We start from the raw sequence: 26091 nt of genomic DNA, 5'->3' as shown, positions 1-26091 counted from the left end.
TCCCAGTCTGCCAGGAAGCCTAAAAGCCCTCCCTGGGATTGTGGTCCAGGCCCTGCCTCCCCCTGGCCCTGTGACCTTGACAGCTCACTTGGCCTCTGGTACTTTCACCTCTAACACGGGGTTAAAAGTCCCCACTTCTCAGGCTGTTAAGGGCTGAAGGAGACAAACAACAGCGACATCCACCGTTGCTTTTTTTGGCGTTTTCTCAGTGCCAGGTGCTGTGCGAAGCACGCTCACGTTGTCACTGGTTTATCCCGCACGGGTGGTAGGATGTGACCGTCCCCACTCTACAGATGAGGAAATGGAGGCGTGGTGAGTTCAGTGACTGGCTCGAGAGGCAGCCCCCCCAGGTGTGGCCCCAGTGCCCACGCTCTGGCCCCGCTCGTGGTGCACCTGGTGCTTAGCAGCTGCCACACGGGTTGCTTTCCTGCCTCTTCCCTTTGGGATGAACTCACGCGTCCCTGGAAGGCTCCGGTCACGATGTGTTTCCTCGGCGCCGCCACGTGGGTTCAGACTCCGAGTTCTGTCCGTTCTTCCTGATGTGTCTACCTCTCATTCTACAGTCCCCGCCTGGCTCAGGTCACTGTGACACGGCTTGAGTGGCTTCCAGGGTAGCACCAAGCCACTGGGCTGTCTTCTCCGCAGTTGGAATTCTCTCTTTATTTTAATCCATGTTACTCTTTCCAGAGAGTGGCTTTCCATGGGGGGCAGCGGAGCCCAGTGGTTAAGGTTTGGGCCCTGGAGTTGGAACAACCAGGCTCCTCTGCTGCCGGCCGTGTGCCTGTGAGCAAGTTGCTTCCCCTGAGTGAGCCTCAGTTTCCTCCGAGCTCAGTTGGTCCCCACGGTGGCGCCTTTCTCCTAGAGGTGTTGTGGTGCTATTGTGAAGCAAGGCAGCTAGAGCCCAGGGCCCTGGAAATGGTCCCCAGGCAACAGTAGCCGGTGTGGCCACTCACGCCCAAACCATCAGGGCCGAGATAGTCCTCTCTCCAGCCCGGTGGGAGCTAGGACTAATGCCGGCAGGCCCTGCACTGCCTGCATGCTGTCTCTGCGCTCCTTTCTGCCTGGGGATAAATCGTCCCTCTCCCTGCTTGCTCCAGGGAGACTGGGGAAAGGAAAGAGCATGTCTAGGTGTACGATCTGTAAAATGGGAATAAAAATAGAGCCTTCTTTCTCCAGAGATCCAGCGGCATCATGTTGATGAAACCCTCCTTCAGCTGAAGGGGGCGCTCAGCAGATGGGCACTGCTGTTGTCTATCGGCTCTGCCCTGTCGAGCTACTCACAATGGCTCTCGCCTGCCTCCTGGCCCTGGGCCGAGCAACTTGGCCTGGCAGCGGGGCCCCGCCGGCCACCTCCCCTCCACTGCTAGTTATCTGACATCCTCTCCCACGCTGGCCCATCCGCTCCTGCCTGCCCATTTCTTTTGTTCCTTGCACACCGCCCTGTGCAGACCCTTCCATTTCTCTCCGCTTCCTCTCCTTCCTCTCCGACTGGAGCACCTCCGCCACCCTCTTCCTGGAAGACCACAGCAGCATCCTCTCTGGCTGCCCTGTTGCTACTCTTGTCCGCCAAAGCCCCTCGTCCCCGCAGCAGCCAGAGGGAGATCATGCCACCCTCCTCCTCGGTCCCCAGAGAGCAGCTGTGGTTCTCCTACAGACTAAAGACAAAGCTAAGCTTTGCGTCCTGGCTCATGTGATCCCCATCCGCTTCCTCAGCATCGCCTCCTCCTGGCCGCCTCTGTGTAGCTGGCCAGCTCCACTGGCTGTCTTTCTGTTCTGCAGCACCGAGTTCCTTCCTGTTCCTGTCTCAGGACCTTTGCACTTGCTGTTGCCTCCACTCAGGGCACCTTTCCACTTAAAGCTCTACCTGGCTGTCTCCTTTGCATCATTTAGGTCTTAGTTTAAATGCCCCTCCTTAGCAAGGCCTCTGATTTATGCGTGAATCCAGGGCTGGCTTTGGGCAGCCCTCCATCCCCAGCCCACCCCACCCCCCACCGCCCCCGGCCTTCCCAGAGGCCCTGGAGTCGCCTGCGGGGAAGATGAGACTGCGCCTGACTTCTCATTTCCTCTGTCGATTATGCTCTAACAACGCCAGTCACCTCCCTTGCTCCACATCATTTTTCTCAGTGTGTCTTGATCCCTTCCAGTCGCTGAGGGAAACGGGCCACCGAGCCCTCCTCCCAGGCCCAGCACGGAGCTCAGCTGCAGAAATACGCTTTCCTTGGCGCCTTGAAGATGGGGCTTTTGTGGGCTGAGGCTGCTGGCAGTGGGGTGGGGCTGGGATTAGGGTGCCGTGTGGGGAAGCTGCGGGAGGAGGCTGGGGCCTCGGTTTCCCAGCCCGCGTAAGGGGGGTATTAGCAGTGCACACCTCCCAGATCTGCCAGGAGGACTGACAGGGGATATTGGAACGAACGGCAGCCCGCCTGCTCCCCACCTCCCGTGTCGTTACTCTTCTTCTGGCATCTGGGGTGAGCTCCTGGACATTCCGAGGAAGATGTTCTCTGCCCAGTTTGGAAGATGAAAATGGTCCCAGGCGGACTCTCCCCACAGAGCCCCGCCTTGGCCAGCTGTCCTTGGGGCATCCTTTGCCCTGGCCCCCTCATTTTCCTTTCATAAATCAGTGCGCCCCCCTTCACTGGGTGGCCTCGGGGATCAGATTGCGTGCATGTCCTTTCAGTAGGGGTCGAGTTGGCTTTTCTTTTTCCCCTGTTAGCACCAGCCTTAATGTCATTTACTGTTTGGGAGGGACAGTGGCCTGGCAGTTGAGAAAGCGAGCTGGTCTGGACGATACAAGTGGTGTCTTTGCTCCTGTAGCTCTGTGACTTCAGACAAGATGCCACCCGTCTCTGAACCTCAAGTGTTTGCCTTCAGTGATTTATGAGGTGGTTTTCTGCTTGGAGATTCTAGGGTTCAGAAATCAGGGGGAAACTCAATCGCAGAACAAACTTAGGGTTCGTGCGTGAATGTGTTCTCTCCGGGGGAGAATGTCTTCTGGGGCCACACAGGTCATTGTACCTATCTCCACGGCCCCACTTTGCTAGGATAGGAGGCCTGCTGTGTACATGTGGACGGAAGGAAGAGAAGGAGAGTGAGGAGGAGAAGCTTTGAGTCAGTGGCTCTTAACCATCGAGAATCTAGTGAAAGTCATGTACCAGGAAATGCTCACACACACAATATTTTGCCTACCATTTAAAAGGGGTTCACAACTCTGGTTAAAAATGTCTACTTGGCAAGTCCCCACTGAACGAACTGTGCGCACCTCCTCCAGGAAGGCTTCCCAGCCCCCATCCTGTGCTCCGGGGTCCCCATACCCTCCCCTTCCTGGTGCCCTCAGAGGCCCTGTCACTCCCGGTCCCTGCCTGTCTCCCCCACGGGAGGGCAGGGGCCACCTTGACTGTTCTGTGCAAGCCCCATGTCTGGCACTGAGGGGCGGCCGCGAATATCTGCTGAATGGAACTGGGGACTCGCTCCTGGCCCTGAATTGGGGGTGGCCTGGCTTTACTTCGTGGGGCAGTGCTAGTTCAGTTTTGAGTGGGCTCAGAACCCAGCTACCCCTACTGCAAACACCTCTGCTTCCCCCTCTGTGGGTTGATGAACACCCGTGAAGAGGGGGGCGTCGCCTGTAAAGTACTCTTCTGCCTGGGAGGGGCCGGGCTGGGCTGGAGGGGAGGGACGTTCCAGGAGACAGTGTCACAAGGCCTCTCTCCCTTTCCCCTCCCCCTCCTGCCTGGTCCAGCTGCAGCAGAGTGAAGCCAAGTGTGAGGATGCCTTGAAGACCCAGAAGGCGCTGACGGCCGACCTGGAGAACATGCACAGCGAGCTGGAGAGCATGACCCGCAGCAAGAGCCTGGTACCGGTCCCTCCCGGGGTGGGGGGCCGACTGTGTGCGCAACATTAGAGGAGGGGCCGGGGCACTCACTGTACTGTGCTTGGAGGTACAGACATCCATTGTAGACCTACTGGGTGCTGGACGCTCCGAGAGCACAGGCAGCCTACTCAGAGCTGAGCGTTACAGAGGTGTAAGGGCACACGTGGGGGTCAGCTGGTGCTCACCTGTGCGAAGGGAGGCCAGGAGCCCTGCTGTGGACCCAGTGTGTGCTCAGCCCCATGCGGATGCTTCCAGTACGCGCCTGTTGTTCGTTCAGCACCTGACGTGGGAGCACAGCTATCTATTGTGAGCCCACACTGTGCCCACCACTGGAAGCAGCTCCCAGCCATCTATTGTAGACCTACTGTACACACACACACACACACACACACACACACACACACACACACACACACACACACACACACACACACACACCCCCACACACACACCACACCCCCGAGAGCACTTGGTCACCATTGTTGGGCTACTTCTTCACATCCTTTCTTCTAAGAGCCAAGGGTAGTCCTGGGGGCCCACTTGGGCTCACTCCTAAGAGAGACCCAGCCATCTGTAATGGGCCTGCTGTGTGCTCAGCACTGAACAGGAACAAATGAACATATACTATGGATCTGTTATGTTGGTGAAGATTGGGTGTGGGTTTCTAAGCGCCCCGTCTGGATGTACAGGGTTGGCTCAAATTTATACGCAACATGTGAAATCCGAAGTTTAGACAGAGCTAGAGATTTATTGGCAAAAGCTTTTCTCAAGATCCCCATCGGCCCTTTTGTCCCAGATTTTATTTGTGCGAGATCAAGGGGAACTTGCCCGCAAACATCACACACATGCGCACGCAGGGATGAATGTACACACTCACATACAGAATCACCAGACACACATATAAAATAAATGGCCTCATAGGTAAGACATACATTTAACTTCAGCCATATTTATTGAGATCACTGACACACATGCCCCATGCACACTTAAACTCTATGTATGTAGATTCCCAGGTAGGCTTACACGGTCATATATCCATTCACGTACACACATGCTGCATTCACGCAGTCGCAGACAGGCCCAGCACACACACACACACACACAGCATTCATTGACACAGCCGTGGTCTGCCTGTGTCACTCACCTGACACACCCACAGGCAAGTCCCCCTTTGTTCTTTTTTTTAATTTCTTTTTTAATTTTTAAAAAAATTGTTTGGCTGCACGGCATGTGGGATCTTAGTTCCCCGACCAGGGATTGAACCCACGCCACCTGCGTTGGAGGCGGAGAGTCTTAACCGCTGGACCGCTAGGGAAGTCCAGCCCCGCCTTTGCTCTTCATCAGCCCCCTGTAGTCCCCCTTTACCCCCCTTTCTCTCACCCACCATCGTCCTGCCGCCGCAGGTGGACCAGCAGCTGTACCGGCTGCAGTTTGAGAGGGCGGACCTCCTGAAGCACATCGAGGAGGACCAGGAGGACCTGAATGACCTCATGCAGAAGCACAAGGACCTCATTGCTCAGGTAGTGGCTGCCGCTGCAAGAAGCCTTGGTGGCCTTGGGGGGGTAGGTGGGGACAGTGAGAAGGTGCTGTTGTCGGGCCACTCCCTGGTGCTAGGACCTTGGAGGGATAAGTGCTACACAGGTAAATAGCAACTGTGAATCACACTTACTTTCATTCAGAATGGAAGTTTATTTGTTCATTTACAGAAGCAGTAGATTCATATGCCCATTATAAATAATTTAAATAATAAATACCTGTGGAAAATAGAAAGCTAGAGGCCCTCCTGTCCTCTGGAATTCTTTTCTTTGGGGAAGTCGCGTTCAACAGTTTGGTTCAGCTCATTTTTAAAGGACTTTTACCCTCCATTGCCTCATTTTAATCTGTGGACAAACCCTATGTAGAGGGTCTCAGCAGAGACTATCAGCCCAGTTTACAGATGGGGATACTGAGGTACAGAGTGGTTCTGTGGCTTGCCAAGGCTGGTATCCAGGTCTAGAATCCCAGTTACCTGACCTAGAATAGTTCTCTTCCCTCAGAATTCTGGTCCTGGTGCCGCAGCCAGCTCATTCTGTCTGGGCTCTCAAGGGTGTACAGTAAAGCGCTGGACAGTTGACCGAAGCTAAGGGCCTGTGTGGTGGGAGTGACTGGGTGCACACCGAGATGAGGGATACTGGGGAGAATGTGAGGTGCCCTTTAGAACCAGCTGTTGTCATGCTCTGTGACACGTAGACATCTGTGGGCAGGGGGAGAAGGGACTTCCAGCAAAGCCTGTGGTCTCAATGTGACATTTTTCATCTTACCAGTCTGCTGCCGACATTGGGCAGATCCAGGAACTGCAGCTGCAGCTAGAGGAAGCCAAGAAGGAGAAGCAGAAGCTTCAAGAACAAGTACGTGCTCAGAGTCGCCGTGTTGTGGGGGAGGATCCTGGGAACTGTCATTCATTCATTCACTCAGCGTCAGTTGCATGACAGATGGATTGAGGACAATCCCAAGCAGGGGGAGACGGGGGGGGGGAGGGGGAGAGAGGACACACACACACACACTCCTACCCATGCTTGTTCAGGGTCCATAGATGCCCCACGCAGTGAGGCTCATCAGGGATTCCGTGCAGGATGTCTACCCCTGAGAAATGGCTCCAAGGAGAAGGGTCTGGTCATCCTTTGTGACATCTTCCTTTGAAGTCATGATTCCTCCAAACACCCCTAAATTTCCCTCATTACCTAGTGGGTTGCTATCATCCATGAAATTCTCAAAGCTCTTCTAGAACCATTGTGTGTGCCCACTTAGCGTGGCTGTCAGAGTGAGCTAGTCTCCAGCAGTATCTTTGGGCACAGAGTGACAGCAAGCGGAACAAAAATGACAGCAGGAGTGGCCACTTGCTGGGTGCTTGCTGTGTACCAGGCACTGATCTCCTTCACACACAAAAATGAAGAAACAAGCCTCAAGGGAAGACACTGACTTGCCCGACACACCCAGCTAGAAAGTGGGGAGCCAGGTTTGGAACCCCGAAATATGTGCTTGGCTCCCACACCTGCTCTTGGTTGTGTTCTCGATGCTAAAGCTCACTGTCCACTGACTGGCTTGGTGTTTCATCAGGGCAGGAGGAAGAGGTAAGAGAGGCACTGAGTGGAAGGCCTGTTGGAAGCTGAAGGCACAGGAAGGGGCAGCGCCCCGTGTGGGGTCCTCAGCTGGGATCCAGCAGTTCGTGCTTGTGCACCTGAGCGGGGAAGGAGCAGCGTGGATGGGCCCGGGGCTGGGTCTTGCTGGGACCCCCGATTCTGGGACTCAGGGCTGCCACGTGGTCAGTGGCCTTCTTGGGTGTGTCCCCAGCTGCAGGTGGCCCAGATGCGCATTGAGTACCTGGAGCAGTCCACCGTGGACCGAGCCATCGTCAGCAGGCAGGAGGCGGTCATCTGTGACCTGGAGAACAAGACGGGGTTCCAGAAAGTGCAGATCAAGAGATTTGAGGTACTTGTTGGCGTGTAAATATTGCTCAGGCCTAGAGCTATGAGGGCTTTCACGTAAACTCCATCCACCTGCCCACTCATATGCCTTTGTCTGGATCTGTATCACTCATCCATCTCCTGAGTTCCCTTCCTCCATCCCTCCTTCCTGTCCCACAGGCTCCCCATTCACTCAGCCTAGTCACCTCCTCTGTCTCCATCTCCATCCACCATCATTGGTCCATCCATCATCCCCCTTTTCCATTTGTTCTTCTTCCTTTCTCTATTTTTTCTTCTCTTCCTCTATTCTTTTTTTCCCCTACAGACCTTGACCCCTCTGTCAGTCCATGTTTTTATCCATTGATCCAGTTCTGCCCATCTCCATCCACTCACTCATCCGCGTATGCACCCGACACTTGTTTTGAGCAGAAATTTATTTTGCCCCTAGTGTGTGTTAGGCTTTGTGTTGGGTGTGTGGAAGACGGATGTATTAAATAGATTCTGCTTTCCAGAAGCATAGAGCTTTGTAGGAGATGTGGCTAAGATATGTATGTAAATACGCATACTAAGGAGGAGAGGGCTGTGAGGTTTGGAGGATGGAGGTCCTTTCAGGCTGGGGAATCAGGGAGGCTTATAGGAGGAGGTGGCTTTGGTGCTGGACCTTGAAGGACAGGTAAGACTTGGATGGGCTGGGGTGGAGTTCAGTGACTGTATTTGCATTTAGCTCTGTACACCAATGGCATGGGACATTTACCGAGGAGATCACCATTGCCAAAACCTTCCACATCAGCTATTCCACATGATGTTCATCACAGCCCCATGGGGCATGCAGGATAGAATGAGAAGATGGCCCCAGAGAAGTCAGGCGAGCTATTCAAGATAAAGCCAGGTAGTGTCAGTGACGGGAGGAGATTGACTCTTGACCTTCGCTCCATCCTGGTCTCAGGTTCTAATCTCCCTGCAGCCAGGGGGCGACGGTATGTCTGAGCGATGAGAGGCTGCTCTTCTCATTCTGAAACATTTACTCCCATTTCCCTGTTGGGCTTTTGGTCTCTAAGAAGGCTGCTCTGGATGAAGACCAGAGAAAAATTCTTTGCATTGGCCCTCAGTGCTTCTCGGAATTGCTCAAGGGGTCCCTCAAGGCATAATCGTCTCTGCAGATCACCATGAAACTTTGATCTCCTATATTTTAAATGACTAAATACATAATTTGAGCTATATCACATATCATTTTTTCTTGATTCTAGCATGGTCAAGTGATAGCAGAGAAGAAAACAACTGTAGAGTAACTTTAAATGGCAGATTCTGTCTCCAAATTCGCTTTTCCCTCTGCCATCATTATTGGAATTTAGTAGAATCCCAGGTCCTTGAGATGGGGTACCTTGGGGACACAATTGGAGGACCACTCTTCTTATGACCCTCCTGTTGCCCTTTGAAACCGTTGCTAAACTCCAGTTGAAAGGGGAAAGAGGAAACAAATCATAGCTTTTCTTTTAGGCCATTATTCAGTCTCTGATCCAGAAAGGGTCTCAGAGTCCTTAGCAGGGACCTAAGATATTCATGTGGGCTGCATTTTATGTCATCGCTCGAATATTTACCCATCAGAATCGATTGGTTCCAGACTTGTTGGCCAACTAATGAATTCTGCAAAACAGCCCTTGGGTTGGTTTTCTGTAGCACTGGTGATGCTCACGGCTCTTTTCTCTCTATTCATAGTTTCATTGTGTCCTTGTGGATTTCTACCCCCCCCCCCCACACACACAAAGAAAAATGTCATGAAATATTAGAGCTCAGGCTTATGGGAGATTATTTGCTCAAACTTCCTCATTTTACAAATCGGGAAACCAGAATCCATGTTGGGGAAGGGATTTGGAACCGCCGGCATAGTGTCCTTTCCACCGTGCCACTCCACCACACAAACCTTGGGCTGAATGAAGGTCGCTATAAATCTTAATTCCCAGCCCTTACCCAGCCCATCCTGTGTGCCAGGCACCAAGCTAAGCCTTCCGCGTAACTTAACATGTTCAACCCTGACAGCATCCCGGACATCATCCTGTCTCTCAGAGAGGTTAATAACCCGCCCAAGGTCACACAGCCAGGAAGAGGTAGAGGTAGGATTTGAACCCAGAACATGAATTCAGCATCTGTCACTAAGCTGCACTGCCTTTCAGAATAGCAGCTATCATTTTCTATGTTTCCTTCATTCTTGTACCAGAAATCAGGATTATTACCCTGATTACTTTATAAAAACGCACAGAGACTCAGTAAAAGATTTCTTTCTGGAGCATCCTGTGTCGGGCCCCAGGCTTCTAACTCCAGGGTGGGCGTGTGCTCTCTGCCCGGGCTGCAGGTCCTGGTGGTCCGGCTTCGGGACAGCCTGATGAAGATGGGTGAGGAGCTCTCACAGGCAGCCACGGCCGAGTCCCAGCAGAGGGAGAACAGCCAGTATTACCAGCGGCGCCTGGAGGAGCTGAAGGCGGACATGGAAGAGCTGGTGCAGCGGGAGGTCGAGGCCAGCCAGCGGTGCATGGAGCTGGTGAGTGTGGTCCTGTGATGGAGGGTTCAGGAGGGGAGCCCTCCTTCCTTCTGAATGGGAGCCTCAGGGCCTGGTCCCTGGGGCCTTTGGGGGTAGACCGGAAGCAGGGAAGAAACCGGAAGGGGATGGGCTGTGAGCCGACACTGCCGTGGGCTGCTAATGGCCAGGGGCAGGTCCAAAGTGAGCCAGTGGCATTCACTCCTGCAGGATGACTTCCAGCTATGTTTGTGTCTCAGACTCCGGACTTTCTCTTCCTGCCTCACACATTCTCCTCCAGAGGCAGGGCGGCCTCGTGCAAAGAGGAGAGAACCAATGTTTATTAAATGTCTCCCTTGCATGGAGTCTTAGCACCCATAATGCCGTGTAAGCATCATAATAACCCTGTGAAGTCAGTATTATTATCCCATTTTACAGATGAGGAAACTGAGGCTTGACAGAGCTGAGATAATTAGTCAAGGTCATACCTTGTAAATGTCAGAGGTCTTTCTGGGCTGTTAACAGCAACCACAAAGATAAAAGATAAAAAAGATCATGCTAAACCCACCATTTATTAAGCACTGGCTATGTGCCAGGTTCTGAGTTAAACCTTTCTTATTTAAATCTTCCTGTCAGTACTGTGAAGTAGATGGGAAAACTGAGGCACGGGGACACACGTGCCAGATTGAGGCCCAGAGTGGTACATTCACCTGCCTGAGGCCACGTGCAAGTAAGACTTGGAACCCAGGTCTGCCCAACTCTGTAGTCTCTACTTTTATTCACTAAGCCATGCCTGTCCCCTGGTGTGGCCCAAGGTGCATTTTAAAATTTGTTTCCTTCCCAATGGGAAGGTTTCTCCAGTGTTCACTGTATTTTTCTGAGAACAGTTTCCTGCGGGGATCACAGAGCGTCTGAGAGTGCCCACTCCTCCTTTTCCCCGCGAGCCCAGATATCCCCGAGCCTCTAGGTTTCCGCTTCTGCAGCCTGGGGGGCATCTGGCACCCCCTTTGCCCTCCACCATAGAGCCTTCTCTGAGACAACCCAGAACGTGCTGCCGTTCAGCCCAGAGGGCTTTAAGTCACCGTCGTCATCTCCTCCCTGCCCTGTCCACTCTGGTTTGGTGACAGGTCTCACCACCTTGTCCTCCTGCAGCAAGTGTGTTTCCCGGGCCACTGCCTCCCGCGGCCAGTGCCATCCCCATAGCTCTGCCCCTGACAAGCCAGCAGCCCGGCTGTCGTGTCGGCATGAGGTGAGGCTCCGCACAGACCCAGGTTCCCAGACAGATCCAAGCTCCGTGACTGGCAGCACCTCCACCCGCCTTGGCCCTGGGAGAGGGAAAGGCTCTTTCTTCCAACTGCCGGGCTAACTTCCTCATTAACCGGCCCTGCTGCTCTTGCAGCTGTGTCCCCTCCTGCCATCTCTGGCTGCAGCGAGAGAACATCCCCAGCACTCCTCCTCCGATGTCTTCTTCAACTGGCCGGACACCAGGCTTTCCCATCACATCAGATAGTGGTTTTCCTCCTCTCCCCTCTGCTCTTTTCCTCGCTCTCCCTCTCCCTCCTCTCCTCTCCCCTCCTCCCCTTTCTTCCCACCTTCCTGTCCCTACCCCCATTCCCAGGGACATGTTCGGATCTTTAAAGGCCCTAAAATCTGGAAAAGATTATAATGCAACCCCCATATACGGGTCAAAACTGCGAAGCAAGCTTATGTGTATGCTAAAATGGGACTTGCATCTTTCTCTGTTTTCTCATCGTAAGATTCTGGGTAAGCTTACCGAGGCTGAACTATTCTTTTTATTTTGGTGTGTTTGGGGTTGGGCAGTGTATCAGTTTCCAGGGCTGTCTTAGAAATTTACTCCAAAGTGGGTGGTTTAAAACAAAGTGGGTGGTTTAAAACAAGAGAATTTTATTCTCTCACGGTTGCGAAGGCCAAAAGTCAGAAATCAGAGTATTGGCAGGTCTATGCTCCCTCTGATGGGTCCAGGCCAGAATTCTGTGCTCTTCCAAATTCTGGTGGTTCCGGGTGTTCCTTGGCTTGTGGCCGGGTCACTCCAGTCTCTGCCACTGTCTTCACATGGTTCCTCATCCTGTGCGTGTATGTCTCAGATACCCATCTGCCTTCTAAGGCCACCTGTAATTGGATTTAGGGCCCACTCTAAATCCAAGTTGATTTCATCTCAGGGCGCTTACTTTAATTTCATTCATAAACACCCTTTTTCTGGATAAGGCCATATTGACAGGTTCTGGGAGGACGTAACTTTTGGGGGCCACCCTTCGGCCCACTCCAGAGGGAGGGCGTGTTCTTCCACAGCCGGTTGTTTCTGCAGTGATTCCGTGCATGGGCAGGGCTCACGGGGACAGTGTTAGGCTGGCAGACCTGTCCTAATAGGGGATGTCCCGAGCTCACCAACCGACCTGCCCTCAAGTAGGCCCCTTGCCTTTGAGCCCTGGGATATTTCCTCTGGGGGAGGAGAGGATATCATATTTTCTTACTTTCTCATTTATCCATTTATTCATTCAACACCAACTCTGGGCCTGGCACGGGGATGGGCATTGGAGGGGAGGGGCGGGGAATCATAAACGTCCCTGATTTTTACACACTCACAGTGTGGACAGAATGCTGCTCAGTGGGAGAGTTCAGTGAACACTGTCATTTTCAGAGGAACGCTGTTGGTGAGGCCCCTCCCGTTGCGTGGCATCCTGGCACTTTTCCAGGCATCCCAGGAGGTGACATCTCACCTCTCAGGTTCATGTCTGTGCCACCAATCTCCCTTCCTCCACCCTACCCCTGTAAGGGAAGGGGGGAGCTTCTCTGTGCCCTGTGTTCTCGATAAACTTCACCTGCAAGGCAGTCAGTCAGGGTTCTGGTTCTTTCGTTCATGCGATTGGTTTTATCCCTAGGTTTTACTCTGGGCGAAACCCAGTGCTGGATGTTGGGGACCAACAGGGAACAAGACACACCCTCACCCTTGAGGAGCGCGTGCTGAAGGGAGAGATATTGCCAAGGCCATCGCTTGTGTATTTTATATGTTTCTCTGCAGTGGTCGCTCAGAGATTTCACAGGCAAAACAAGGGTCTGTGTGCTGGGATTTGGAGGGTTCCTAGAAGACCAGTTGGCATCATGCTCCCGGTCATCACCACAAATCACTCCTTTGAGTAAACCATTGCCCATTTCATCTTCTATTTTTAAAGCTCACATCTCTCTGGGAGGGATAGTGAATTTCTGAGCTCCCTGGGCCAAGCATACCTTCCTTCCTTCCTTCCTTCCTTCATTCCTTGGACAAACATTGACTGAGTTGCTCTGGGCTTAGGCTCTTTGCAGATGTCATCTTCTTTCACACTCACGTCGCCCCAGCAGGTATGGACGCAAGGGGCGCCTGGCCCAGGGCTGCAGAGTCAGGAGTGGCGGAGCTGGGATCGGCTTCCCTGCGTGTCCAGTGCCAAAGCTTTCACTGGGACACCACGTTGCCCCCCAACCCAACCCTGCCGAAAAATGGCTCTGCTGTGGAGACCCCAAAAAGGATTCCACACTCTGGGCCCTGGTGAGAAGCGGGAAGGGTATTGACGGATCTCCCCTCGGTGTTCCTTTCCGCCTGTCCCACCCTGTCCCGTTTGTCACTGTTGGTGTCGGTTTAAAGGGCCGCAGGTTGTTCCGTGTGAATGATTTATACCGCGGGCTGGCGAACCGGCATGTCCAGATCAGGATCAATTACCCCGCCGAGGGAACTTCTCTTTCCAGAAAGCAGAAAAATGAGGTTTTGCCATTAATTTTCGTAAATGCACTGTTCCTGGCGACTCCAGGAACCATTATGGAGAGAAGAATATTCTGGCTCTAAGTCATCCAAGTCCCTTTTCCACTGGGGTGGCAAGACAGCTTATCCGTGGGTTTATATCCTGTTGTTTTTCAATAGTTAACAGAGCTCAGGGGAAACCACCTCAGCCCCAGGTCAGGGTGACCAAGGCGGTCAAGGACAGTTGGGAGAGTTAGAGCTGAGGGTGGCAGGAAGGCCTGCCCTCTGCCGGCTTTCAGCCAGATGCACTGGCTTTGGCGGCTGCACCTGTCGGGTTACCCTTCAGCACCTTGGCCTGACTCTCTGTAGTCTTAACTTTCCCCTGAAAACCTTAGATGGTGCCTCTGCTCACTCTTCGCTCAGCACCCAGTGACCCAAGCTAGAAATCACGGTGGCCCATCTGTCTCTGAGTCATACAGATTAATGGCCACACCTGCTGATTTTATCCTACTGAGGTATTTTTCAAATCCATCCTTTCCAGTCCCAGCCCCGCGTCCTCTGTCTCTGTTTTAATCTGCAGCCCCTCTGGTCTGGGCTTGTACAGTTACCTTGTATCTTGGCTCCCCACTGTTCCTCCACTCTGGCTCCTGCCTGCCAAAGGTCATTCTAGAAGGGACACATCTTACTGTGTTGCTCTTCTGCTAAGAAATCTTCCATGGCTCTCCACTGCCTCCAGAGCAGAGCCTCAGCTTCTTCGCAGAAATCTAGCCTCTGTAGCCTCCTCTGCCTTTGCTTGTCTGCCTCTCGTCACCTCGCGTGATCTACTCAAGCACAAAGGTGTCAGGCCCCAGCGCCAGGTCATTTCTGGGCTCGTCACCTTTGTTCTCCTGCATCCCTCTGCCCGCCTGCTCAGCCTGGAACAGGTCAGCGCTCACCTCCAGGAAGCCCTCCCTGTTACCCCCACCTGTCACTAAGTCACGTACCTCCTCTGTGTTCCCACATCGCCTTGTGCTCACCCCATTCATACGGGTTATTGTCATTGCTTGTGTTCTTGTCTTCCTAGACAGGGAGCACCTGAGAGAGGGGTGTGGGTTTTATTTGACTTTTGGTGTCCAGTTCAGGGTTAGGCACAGGTAGATTCTCAGAAATTGCTGAATGAATAGTTTCCACAGCATTTTGAAGTTTTACCTTTTGAGAGAACAGCTCAAAAATTATGTTAAAAATTGGAACTTTCAGATCAACACACTTTGCATCCTACCATGTACCCGTCCCTGTGCCTGATGTTATGGGAGATGCAGACGTGAATGGACCAGGGACTGTGCATCTGGAGACCTCAAGTTCCAGAGGAGGAGATGCATGTGTCTCTAAATACTTCTGGTATAGGATGGGATGTGCGAGCAAAGGAGGAAGTGGTTTGGTAGAACCGGGAGACATGGAGAAGATTGCATGGAGGATGCAGTGTTGGCCAGCAGCTTTGCGCAAGCAGCCGTCTGATCGTGGTCGTCTCAGCCTCGTCATCGTCTCTGACCTGCATTCAGCAAACGTCTAGGGCACACCTGCCGTGTGGTGGGCCATGTCCAGATCTCCAGAAAGGCAGAGATAAACCCACATATCGGGATGTAAACACAGACTCTTCACCTCCGCCTTTCTTACTTCTCTTCCTTCTTTCTCCTTGCAGCTCCTCCACTGGCCGCCAGCTACAAAACCCCTCCCTCCCCCCACTGCCACCTGCTCTCTCCCGCTGCTTCTCTTGCTGGACAAGTTCTCACTTGACTGGGTGTGGACATGTGGTTTCTCTCTCTCTTTCTCTCTCATTTCCTCACACAGTCGTTCTGGCTCCTCTTGGGAAGAAGGAGGGTGTGTATTAGCTTCTCAGGGCTGCTGTAACAGACTGCCGAAAGCTGGTTGTCTTAAAACAGTAGAGGTGTGTTGTCTCACAGTTCTGGGCGCCAGAAGTCTGAAGTCAGGGTGTCAGCGGGGCCACTCCCTCGGAAGGCTCTAAGGGAGACTCCTTCTGCCAGCTTCTGGGGACTCCGGGCGTTCCTTGGCTACGGCCACATTACTTTAATCTCTGCCTCCGTCTTCACATGGGCTTCTTCTCTGCCCTGTCTCTGTGTCCTCTCTTCTCATAAGGACACCAGGCCTTGGATTTAAAGCTCCCCTAATCCAGTATTACCTCATCTTAACTAACTACATCTGCAAAGACCCTATTTCCAAAAAGGTCACATTCTGAGGTCCCAAGTGGATATGATTTTGGGGAGGACACCTCAGCTCACTGCAGGCTGGTGGAAGGAGCATTGGACTTGAAGTATGAGACCTCGGGCGGCTAAGTTAACACTGCAGAACCTCAGTTTCCCCATCAGTAAATTGGGAGCAAAATACAACCGATCTCATTGGGAGGCCGTGAGGAGTAAATGAGATGGTGTAGGTGAAAGTGCCCGATGATAGCACACAGTAGGCACTTAATAGATGCTCCCTTGTTTTCTTTCCCCTTTCTTTTCACTCCTCCCATGACTCTTTCTTGGTCCACTCAGACTTCGTCACAAGTCTGCCAGCTCTGCGGCCGCATCCCGTCCCACACGCACGATGGCTGGGGCAGAGTTGATGAGAGCTAGTGCTTTACCGCTGACTGTGTGCTGGGCGTTGGGTTAAGGACTTTACATGAGATCTCTCCTTTAAGCCTCTCCGTCTGAGGTAACTATCCCTGTTTCACCAATAAAGAAACTGAGATCAGAGACCTGAAGCAACTTCTCCAAAGTCACAATCCCAGTTAAGGGGCTGAGTTAGAATCTGGACCAAGGTCTCACCAGCTCCAGCCCATTCTCTCCCTCAGAAGATTTAGACACGTGGTATTTCCTCATTCAAGTACCTTTTTTAAAAATGAGTCATAAAAATTAATGCTGCCTTTGATGCTGTAATCTAGGGCTTCTCAGTCTCGGCATTGTTGACTTTGGGCTGAATGACTGTCTGACGTGGGGCTGGCCTGTGCCGTGGGCTTCTCGGTCTCGGCATTGTTGACTTTGGGCTGAATGACTGTCTGACGTGGGGCTGTCCTGTGCCGTGGGCTTCTCAGTCTCGGCATTGTTGACTTTGGGCTGAATGACTGTCTGACGTGGGGCTGTCCTGTGCCGTGTTGGATGTTTAGCAGCCCTTTTGGGCTGAATGACTGTCTGACGTGGGGCTGTCCTGTGCCGTGGGCTTCTCAGTCTCGGCATTGTTGACTTTGGGCTGAATGACTGTCTGACGTGGGGCTGTCCTGTGCCGTGGGCTTCTCAGTCTCGGCATTGTTGACTTTGGGCTGAATGACTGTCTGACGTGGGGCTGTCCTGTGCCGTGGGCTTCTCAGTCTCGGCATTGTTGACTTTGGGCTGAATGACTGTCTGACGTGGGGCTGGCCTGTGCCGTGGGCTTCTCAGTCTCGGCATTGTTGACTTTGGGCTGAATGACTGTCTGACGTGGGGCTGTCCTGTGCCGTGGGCTTCTCAGTCTCGGCATTGTTGACTTTGGGCTGAATGATTGTCTGACGTGGAGCTGTCCTGTGCCGTGGGCTTCTCGGTCTCGGCATTGTTGACTTTGGGCTGAATGACTGTCTGACGTGGGGCTGTCCTGTGCCGTGGGCTTCTCAGTCTCGGCATTGTTGACTTTGGGCTGAATGACTGTCTGACGTGGGGCTGTCCTGTGCCGTGGGCTTCTCGGTCTCGGCATTGTTGACTTTGGGCTGAATGACTGTCTGACGTGGGGCTGGCCTGTGCCGTGGGCTTCTCGGTCTCGGCATTGTTGACTTTGGGCTGAATGACTGTCTGACGTGGGGCTGTCCTGTGCCGTGGGCTTCTCGGTCTCGGCATTGTTGACTTTGGGCTGAATGACTGTCTGACGTGGGGCTGTCCTGTGCCGTGTTGGATATTTAGCAACATCTCTGGCCTCTACGCACCAGATGCAGTAGCTCCCCACCCAGGTCTTCACAATCCAAACTATCTCCCCTGGTGGCGGAGTGGTGGATTACCCTGGGCCCGGCGGAACGGAGCTTGGGGACATGAGCAGATACAGCAGCCCAGTGAACCCGGCTGTCTGTCCGCATCTGACCGTGGTGCTGTTGGCCATTGGCCTGTTCTTCACCGCCTGGTCCTTCCCTTAGGAGGTCACCTCCACCACGTCCACTCGGGATATCTACAGAGAGCTCCTCATCGCCTTAGTGGCCTCCCTCTTCATGGGCTTTGGAGTCTCTTCCTGCTGCTCTGGGTCTGCATCTGCGTATGAGCTCCCAAGGCTTCCAACCAAGCGGCCTCACTGAATCCCTGCTTTTGTAAATTGATTTTTTTTTTTTACTGTGCCGGAAGTGTCCCATCGGCTGCTCACAATAAAGGCAGATGTGTGACCAAAAAAAAAAAAAAAAAAAAACCTTCAGACCTTGCCAGATATACCCTGGGGAGCAAAGCCACCCTATTAATAATCACTGCTCTGATCTCATCCTCACAGTAACCCTTAAGGTAAACGCCTTTGATACTCCCCATTTTACGGATGGTCAAACTGAGACTCAGGGCAGAGGGGTGATGTGATGTGCCCCAGGTCACGGAAAAACTGGAGTGGGGGTCACATCAAAAGAGAAAAATTCAAGGGTGGGCGGAAGAGGCAGCCTAACACCCTCCACATGAAGGAAAAAGACAGTAGCCGTTCCAGCAAAAGCCAGTCCTAACCTTTCCGAGACCCAGAGGTGACTTCGCAGCAGAGTCTAATTCTCAGTGGAACGGAAGGCCTCGCTGCAGGCTGTGTGCTTTTAATAATGTTTAAATAAAACATGGGAGCATGGGTGAGACCTGCGCTCCAAGCCTGGCTTGTCAGCAGCCCGAGCAGTCATAAATAGTTAATAGACAACCACTCACGGCTCTACTTCTTTTAAACCTAGCATCAATTATATATGGTTCATGAATTATTTATTTGGTGTTACTCTGGTGTATATTTTCCACTTTTGGGGGGGAAAAATGAAAACAATGTGAGGCCTAAAAGAGATGAGGGGATGTCTCCCTTCTGTGTTGGTGAATTTTCCTGTGAGGAGAAAGCCTCCCATGGATGCAATGGAGAGGTTCACCTTGAACTGGTATCTGGGAAGACTCTGCTCAATCGCCAGGAGAAGAGCTTGGGGCGGCGGTGTTCTGGCAGAGGGTTAACAACCGGCTCTCCAGCGGAGGTGGAATCCCAGTTGGTCTGTAGTGTTTTCCAGTCTCTGTGGTGTAAATCTTCCCCCCGGGGCTGGTTTCCAGCTAACGATGTTGGGAAACCACGCCCAGCAGTACTGTTACATGGCATCTCCAGTGGACAGACGTGATGGACAAAACCAACTCAAAAGCATGGGCAGAATGTTAGTAAAATTAGGAAGCAGTGTGTTTTGAGTATGTGTTACCTTTGTCTTTAATGTGATTTATTTAATTGTAAGTTGACATTCAATTTTTAATAATACGTATTTGCGTAACAGCTGGCTCGCAAAATTCCTGAAAACGCAGCAATCGGCTCTTGCCAGTCTGTGGGAGTCTCCTTGGGGTGGGGTCGCCCTGCCCTGGTTCGGAGTAGAAGCAGCAGAAGCGTGGAGTCCGAAGGCTCTCACATCCAATCTCATCGCTCACTGACTGTCTCTTTTTAAGCCAGATTACTTCACTATGAGAACTCTGTCCTCTTGAGGAGGACGTTCTTTCACCTCATGTATGAAATGGGTGTGATCAGACCTACTTAGAGAGACTGAAGCGAGTAATCCACACCACGCGTCTCGCTCTGCCTGTCACATAACTGTCCCTGCAGGCGTGCGGGCTGCTGCGTCTTCCCCTCTGGTTCTCTTTCTCCTGTCTTCCGAGAATCTGGCCATAGCTGGTAAGGGCTTCAGGAAGCCCAAAGCCAGATTCTGTTTAGTTTTTGTGTTTGTTTTCGCTTTTGGTTTGTTTTGTTTTTTGGCCACCCAAAGACCCATGTTTTCAAACTCTAGGTCAGAACACAGACCCCTCCCACCACCTGCCCCCCCCCCCCCGCAGGTATGTCCACCAAACCCAGAATTAAGGGTTTCATTTTAAAAAGCTCTCAGTGTTTTTCTCCCGCCAGTGTCTTTTAACTTCAGAGCATAAAGATGAAGTAATTTGGCTGAGAACTGAAGTATTTAAAAAGGCATTCCATGTGGAGGGCATTTGGGGCCATGAGCAGGGTATAAATAACACCTTTTATAGCTCTCTTGACAGGGAGATAGCTCTCCTAATTACTGTCCCGTTATCTCAGTGTGATCCAAAATGGCCCAACGCGTTTATAAACTCCCGGTTCACACACTGCTTCCCTCCCCACTAGTCACGGCCTCCTGTGCTCTCAGCTGGCAGGGGAGAACGTGGGCCTTTGTATCATCCCCACTTCCAGGCACTGTGGGCTCCTCTGCTTGTCTCCCCACAAAGGCTTCCATACAAAAGAAACTTGGTCCTAAAAGGGACTTAGAACTGGGTGTTGCCAGCCCCACACATATTTCTGAAACGGAATTTTTCCAAGCTCTCCTGATCCCAGGTGGTGAATGTGCTTGTCTCAATTCAAGAGGTGTTATCATCTAACGAAATGAGTTTCTTTGCGTCTGCCTCTGAGATGAGATATCTAGATAATAAAATCTATTAACAGAAGCCTACCTAGGAATAATTGGGTCTATTACTCCCTGACTTGTGGCTTTGTTTCTGCCACAAGTGAAAGCGCCACAAATGGAAACAGACGCTCCAGTAATTAATCAGAATTGAAAGTTGCTAATACCAATTACAAATAGCGGGTGGAGTCTGGAGGTGGCAAACAGAAGAGCAAATACCAGTCTTGTCCCCAGAGACTTCATCAGTTGAACTTTCGTCACCTTAGACTTGTGGAAATCAGAGTAACTTAACCTCCCGAAGTTACTTTAAAAAAAAAAAAAAGTGGGAGGAGACATTGAGCGGTACAGGTGTACATTAAATTATTAAAATAAATCCAATTGGAATTGTTTAGATGAGATTAAGCCACACTTAACTGCATGTCAGAGAGGCTTGGGAAGGTTAATCTTCACAACTGAAAGCACAATCATTGTCCCAGTTGGACATCTTCAGGCGATAGTGGTCCCAGGGAGCCCCAGATCAGACTCTTAATGTTTTAAATTCATTTCCAGACTATAATTTGGTTTGAAAAACAATTCATCTCTTTCTGGTGCCCTTTTTCTTTCTTTTTTTTTTTTTTTTTTGTCTTTTGTGGCTGAACTTAAACAATGAGAAAGTAGATGGAGACCTCAGAACTTGAGGACAGACCAAGCAATGGTAAAGAAAATGTTTTTTGGGGGAGAATTGGCTGATTTGGAATTGCAAGCATGTAGAAATAGAAATGGATGAGTGAAGTGGTCTAAATTACAGCTCCTTTGGTTGTAAGTGACAAACCTCAAACTGGCTTAAGCAAACGGAGTTTATCAGAAAAAAAAAATTTGCTTACTTTTGCCCTCAAACATTGTTTGGCACATAGGAGGCATAAAAAATGCACGCCAAACGAAGTAGGAGCTTGACAGAAGTGGCAGAGGACTAGGAGTCAGGAGACGAGGTGCAAATCTCAGTGCCGGCACTTCCCTACTGTGCGCCTTTGGTCAAGATGCTCACCTTCTGTGTCTTTGTTATCTTATAAAATAGGGATAGTCATTGCAACTCCATCACATCATTTCAAGGCGGATTTAATGAAATAATGCATTTAAATGCTTATCACAGGACATAAAGCAAACTCACTGTCACATCCTCATCGTTACCACTGCCTTAATTCGTTCAGGCTGCCATAACAAAACACCATAGACCGGGTGGCTTACAAACAACAGAAATTTACCACTCACAATTCTGGAGGTTGGGAAGTCCAAGGTCACGGCACCAGCATGGTCGCATTTTGGCGAGGGTTCTCTGCCTGGTTCATAGCTGGTGCCTTCTTGCTGTGTCCTCACATAGTGGAAGGGTCTAGGACTGTCTCTGCCTTCTAATCTCATTCATGAGGGCACTATCCTCATGACCTGGTCACTTCCAGAGGCCCCACCTACTAATACCATCCCCTTGGAGGTTAGGATTTCAAAATATGAATGGAGTGGAGGGCCAATGTTCAGACCAAGCAGTCATCATCACCGTCACCTCCATCATCACCACTACCACCATTGCCATCATCACTCACCATCACCATCATCACCATCCTCATTCTCATCACTACCATCATCGTCACCACCAGCATCACCATGAGAGTGAGACCCAGAGCAGAGAGTACAGAAGAGCCCCCCTCGAGAACAGGCAAGCTCTGAGCTTTAGAGCAGAGGTATAAGCCTAGGCAGTGGTTAAATCATTTCCAGTTGGACAGTTCTGGGAATTCTGTCCCCCACGTGCTGTCCCCCCACCCCTGTGACCCATGGGTTCATAGGTGCCTCCTTTTGTGCTCAGTGTCCTGGGCACCAGCTTCACTGGAATTCTGTTCTTCGTCCAGTCTTGCCTTGGCTGCATTCCAGGTAGATGACCTGGCGCCCATCCTGCTGCATGTCACCTCTGCCGCCTGCCGGCTCACATAATTAGAATCAACACATTCATTTCCCTAAGAGCAGTCTAATCTTCACCCCGAAAAGTTTTCACATGGAAGAAGAAAGGCAGAGACAAGCTACATCTGTCCTTGTTCAGGCAATTTGCAGCTGTCCGCAACTGACATCCACCCAGCTGGGCAGCCGAGCCAGGCTTCCTGTTCGCTTTTGGTGGGAGGTGATGCAGTCGATGCTGTTATTAAAGTTCGGCAGTGGTTTAGATATGCAGCGTCCTGCTGGAAGGAGGCTTATAAGCAAACACCCAGGAGGAATCCTTCAGGCTCTAGCCTTTATGAGCTAATTGCAGGTGGGGGAAAAAAGACGACTGATATGACTTCTCAGCAAACAAAAGGAAAAGAACTCGGGAAATAAGATGGTTTTCACTTCTTCTGAGAGGGTGGCCAAACCTCACGAGGTTGTACGCAGTAGCAATGAAATGTGCTATGCCAGGAATCAGCAAACGTTTTATGTAAAGGACCGGTAGTAAATATAGTTTAGACTTTGCAGGCCGTACTGTGTCTGTCGCAACTACTCAACTTTGCTGTAGCACAAAAGCAGCCAGAGACCGTACCTCAATGAATGAGCATGTGTGTTCCAATAAACCTTTATTTACAAAGACAGACTGGCAGTGGGCCAGATTTGGCCCCTAGGCTGTGGTTTGCCAGCTGCTGCTCTAAGCTCCTTTGGAAGGAAAAGCGGAGTAGGGAATGCATAGCAGAACTAGATTTAAATCATGGCTCTAGCCCTTCCGGACTGTGTGTACAGGGCAAGTCACCTGCTTTCTTTGAGTCTCAGTTTCCTCATCTGTAAAATGGGCTCTAAGGTAACCTGGATATTAGAGGAGTGTCTTGCACATATTAAATGTCAATGAAGTGTAACTCTGCCTAGTACCCACCTCCTCACCCCTGCTAAAAATCACGAGGGAGTAAACCTGATGAAAGACGGCTGCCTGAAGCCTTCCTGTTGGCACCTTCTATGGGGACAGGATTGGTGATGCCAGTATTTCTGTAGCTCATTTGAAGTTCTAGCGGCTCTGAGTTTCCCAAGGATGGTCCTTCTGTTGTCTGTTTCTACCAGGGCCCTCCCACGCCAGGATGCTGCCCCTGGCTCAGCCCACCCATCTCCATCACAAGGACACAAATCAAGTTTCTGTGTACACACGTCTCTTGTTAGAATGAGTAGCTAATGAGGGTAGTTTAACGTGAGGCCAACATTGAAGACTGTGTCTGCAGGTCAAGGACACTGTGTTTCAAAGCTAATATTATCTCTGTGTTTTAACTGCGATTTTTAGACAAGGTCTTCAGGATAGTTCTGACGTTTGCGTGATGATGCTAATAGTTAAGACCCACTTGACCGGGGTGGGGTGGGGGGAGGTTGCTCTTTGTAGGAGAAGGGTAAACACAGCCCTGCTTTGCGACTCCGTGGATTTACATGTTTATTGTTTCTGTTATGGACGTCAGCTGGAGGTTGATTTTAAGTTGGGTTATGTATAGTTTGTATTTACTTATTACTGTTGTCATTGTTGTGGTTGTTATGATTATTATTTCTATAACAGCCTACCATTTGTGCCAGGCCTAAACGTGGTTTGTACATTCTGCCATTTACTTCTCCCAAAGTCCCCGTGACCTACCTCCAAATCAAAATGTCATTCTCAGACCAGCAGCCTTGGCTGTAGGACCTCAGGCCCCATCCCACACCTTTGAGTCATGATCTGCATTTTTTTTTTTTTTTTTTTTTTTTTTGCGTTACGCGGGCCTCTCACTGTTGTGGCCTCTCCCGTTGCGGAGCACAGGCTCCGGACGCGCAGGCTCAGCGGCCATGGCTCACGGGCCCAGCCGCTCTGCGGCATGTGGGATCTTCCCGGACCGGGGCACGAACCTGTGTCCCCTGCATCGTCAGGCGGACTCTCAACCGCTGCGCCACCAGGGAAGCCCCATGATCTGCATTTTAACAAGACCCTCAGGTGACCCACACAGACAGGAAGAGCCCTGATGTAGGCGCTTCACCCTGACTCTGTTTCAGGTGAGGAGCAGGAGGCCGAGAAGGGAGACACAGGGCTCCTCCCATCCAGACCCTAATCACACCGTCCGCTGCCCAGTTTAGCTTAGGGTCCCTGCCTTTGTATCAGTGATTTGGTGGTTTTGCTTCTGTGTCTTTTTCCCCCAGTGACACCGTCTACTTCCTTTTTTCTTCTTCTTCCTTTCTTCTGATTCTTTAAGAAGAATCACTTTCTTCTTAACCCTTCCAGGGCGGGGCCCAAAAGTTAACCACACACCCAGGAAGGGTTCAGCTATCTACTGCGGTGAGACATTTGCATATGCAAAAAAACTGAGAACCTGCTATTTTTTGGTTTTGTTTTTTGGCTGCGTTGGGTCTTCCTTGTTGCCTGCGGGCTTTCTCTAGCAGTGGCGAGCGAGGTTACTCTTTGTTGCGGTGCGCGGGCTTCTCACTGCGGTGGCTTCTCTTGTTGCGGAGCACGAGCTCTAGCCACACAGGCTTCAGTAATTGTGGTGCGTGGGCTTCAGTAGTTGTGGCACACGGGCGTAGTTGCTCCAAGGCACATGGGATCTTCCCGGACCAGTGCTCGAACCCGTGTCCTCTGCATTGGCAGGCGGATTCTTAACCACTGCGCCACCAGAGGAGTCTGAACCTCAGGATTTTAGAACAGGGCCCAGGTAGTAAAAACTTTCAGCTTTGTGGACCACAGAGTCCCTCTGTCTCAACCTCTGAACTCTGAAAGCAGCTGTAGACAAGACAAACGAGTGTAGTTGTGTTCCAATAAAACTTTATTTACAAAAACAGGCACAGGCCAGATATGATCCCAGGAGCCAGAGTTTGCGCCTTGTTTGGAACATAAAAGTTGACAGGATTTCCTCAGGTGCTGGGATTTGCGTTGTAAACTCACAGACCGACTTTAGAGGTTCCTGGGGCCCCACTCGGACATGGGGCTGTTTTGAGGATGGTTTTGCCTAGTTCAGACCATGTCTCTCCCAGGACAGCATCTGGCCTCCAGGGAGGGAATGAGGGGAGGAAAGAGCTTCGAGGGGCTGTGGCTGACTTGCTCCCTGGTGCTGGGAGAAAGCCAGAGAGCCTGTCTCTGAACGGAGGGAAACCAGTGAGAAGCCGTTGGAACCAGGCCTGCCTTCCCCAGAGCCAAGCCTCTGGATGAGAATCAGGAGGTGACCCTGAGCGGCTGCGAGGGCAGGACGGACAGACCCAGGAGAGCCCTGGGCCCAGCTGCGGGGCGGATGTGATGAGGCTGTCCCTCCCCGAGGCACGTGCCACCAGGCCGTAACCTTGAGATGTGCGGGGGAGAGAGCGCGCAGCGCTTGGGGGTTGCTTTTCCTTCCTGCTGGGCCCGTAAAGGACTAAATGGACCACGAGCAGCCACGTGGCTGTTGTAATTCTAGACTCCATCAAAGGGAAGATCAAAAACGTGCACCGAGGGAGCTTCCTTCAGCATCTCTGAGTCTTCCTGCTGGGAGCCCGGGAGCTGACATGTACTGCCTGTCCGTGCTGTGGCCCACCTCGTGTCCCATCTCATTAAATGGGCACTTCCAATCCTTGGAGCGAGGTGGTATTTTTATCTCTGTTTTACACATTTTAAAGAGGCTTACATAGAGGTGAAGTGACTTGCCCAAGGCTGGATAGCTAAGAAAGATTGGCACCGGGATATGGAATCAGTCTCATGACACTAAAACCTATGCTCTTAATCGCAGTGCCGGTGTTTCTCAAGCATCAGTGCATACAGATCACCCGGGGATGTTCAAAGGCAGAAGCTGAGTCCGCAGGGCTGGGACAGGGCCGGAGAGCCCGCGTTTGTGACCGGCGTCCTGGCGATCCTGGCACACGGACCTCCCTGGGAGTGGCTGGCCCTACATGATACCCTCTCCTTATTCCAGAGCCTCTGAAGTCACGCGAAGGGGAGGTTTATGTTTTGTAAGATGAGGTCACACAGCAGGAAGTGGCTCATTCAGGATT

At 51.6% G+C, this 26091-nt stretch overlaps 1 protein-coding gene and 1 pseudogene across 2 annotated transcripts in view; both read left to right on the top strand.

The window, feature by feature from the left end:
• Window positions 1–26091, top strand: part of MYO18B (myosin XVIIIB) — a 221992-nt gene that overhangs the window by 149108 nt on the left and 46793 nt on the right. Inside the window, exons 34-38 of the mRNA XM_079941940.1 lie at window positions 3734–3847; window positions 5269–5385; window positions 6169–6252; window positions 7196–7333; window positions 9659–9844. Of these exons, the coding sequence (XP_079798066.1) occupies window positions 3734–3847; window positions 5269–5385; window positions 6169–6252; window positions 7196–7333; window positions 9659–9844 (639 nt within the window). The remainder of the gene's footprint in view (window positions 1–3733; window positions 3848–5268; window positions 5386–6168; window positions 6253–7195; window positions 7334–9658; window positions 9845–26091) is intronic.
• Window positions 17584–17807, top strand: LOC307197384 (dolichyl-diphosphooligosaccharide--protein glycosyltransferase subunit TMEM258-like; annotated as a pseudogene). Its single transcript has one exon. The product of its transcript is annotated as a dolichyl-diphosphooligosaccharide--protein glycosyltransferase subunit TMEM258-like (transcript).

This window comes from Stenella coeruleoalba (assembly GCF_951394435.1).
Source record: "Stenella coeruleoalba genome assembly, chromosome: 14".
Lineage (NCBI taxonomy): Eukaryota > Metazoa > Chordata > Mammalia > Artiodactyla > Delphinidae > Stenella > Stenella coeruleoalba.
Note: the sequence above shows the minus strand (reverse complement) of the source record. Positions and strands in the feature narration are given on the sequence as shown.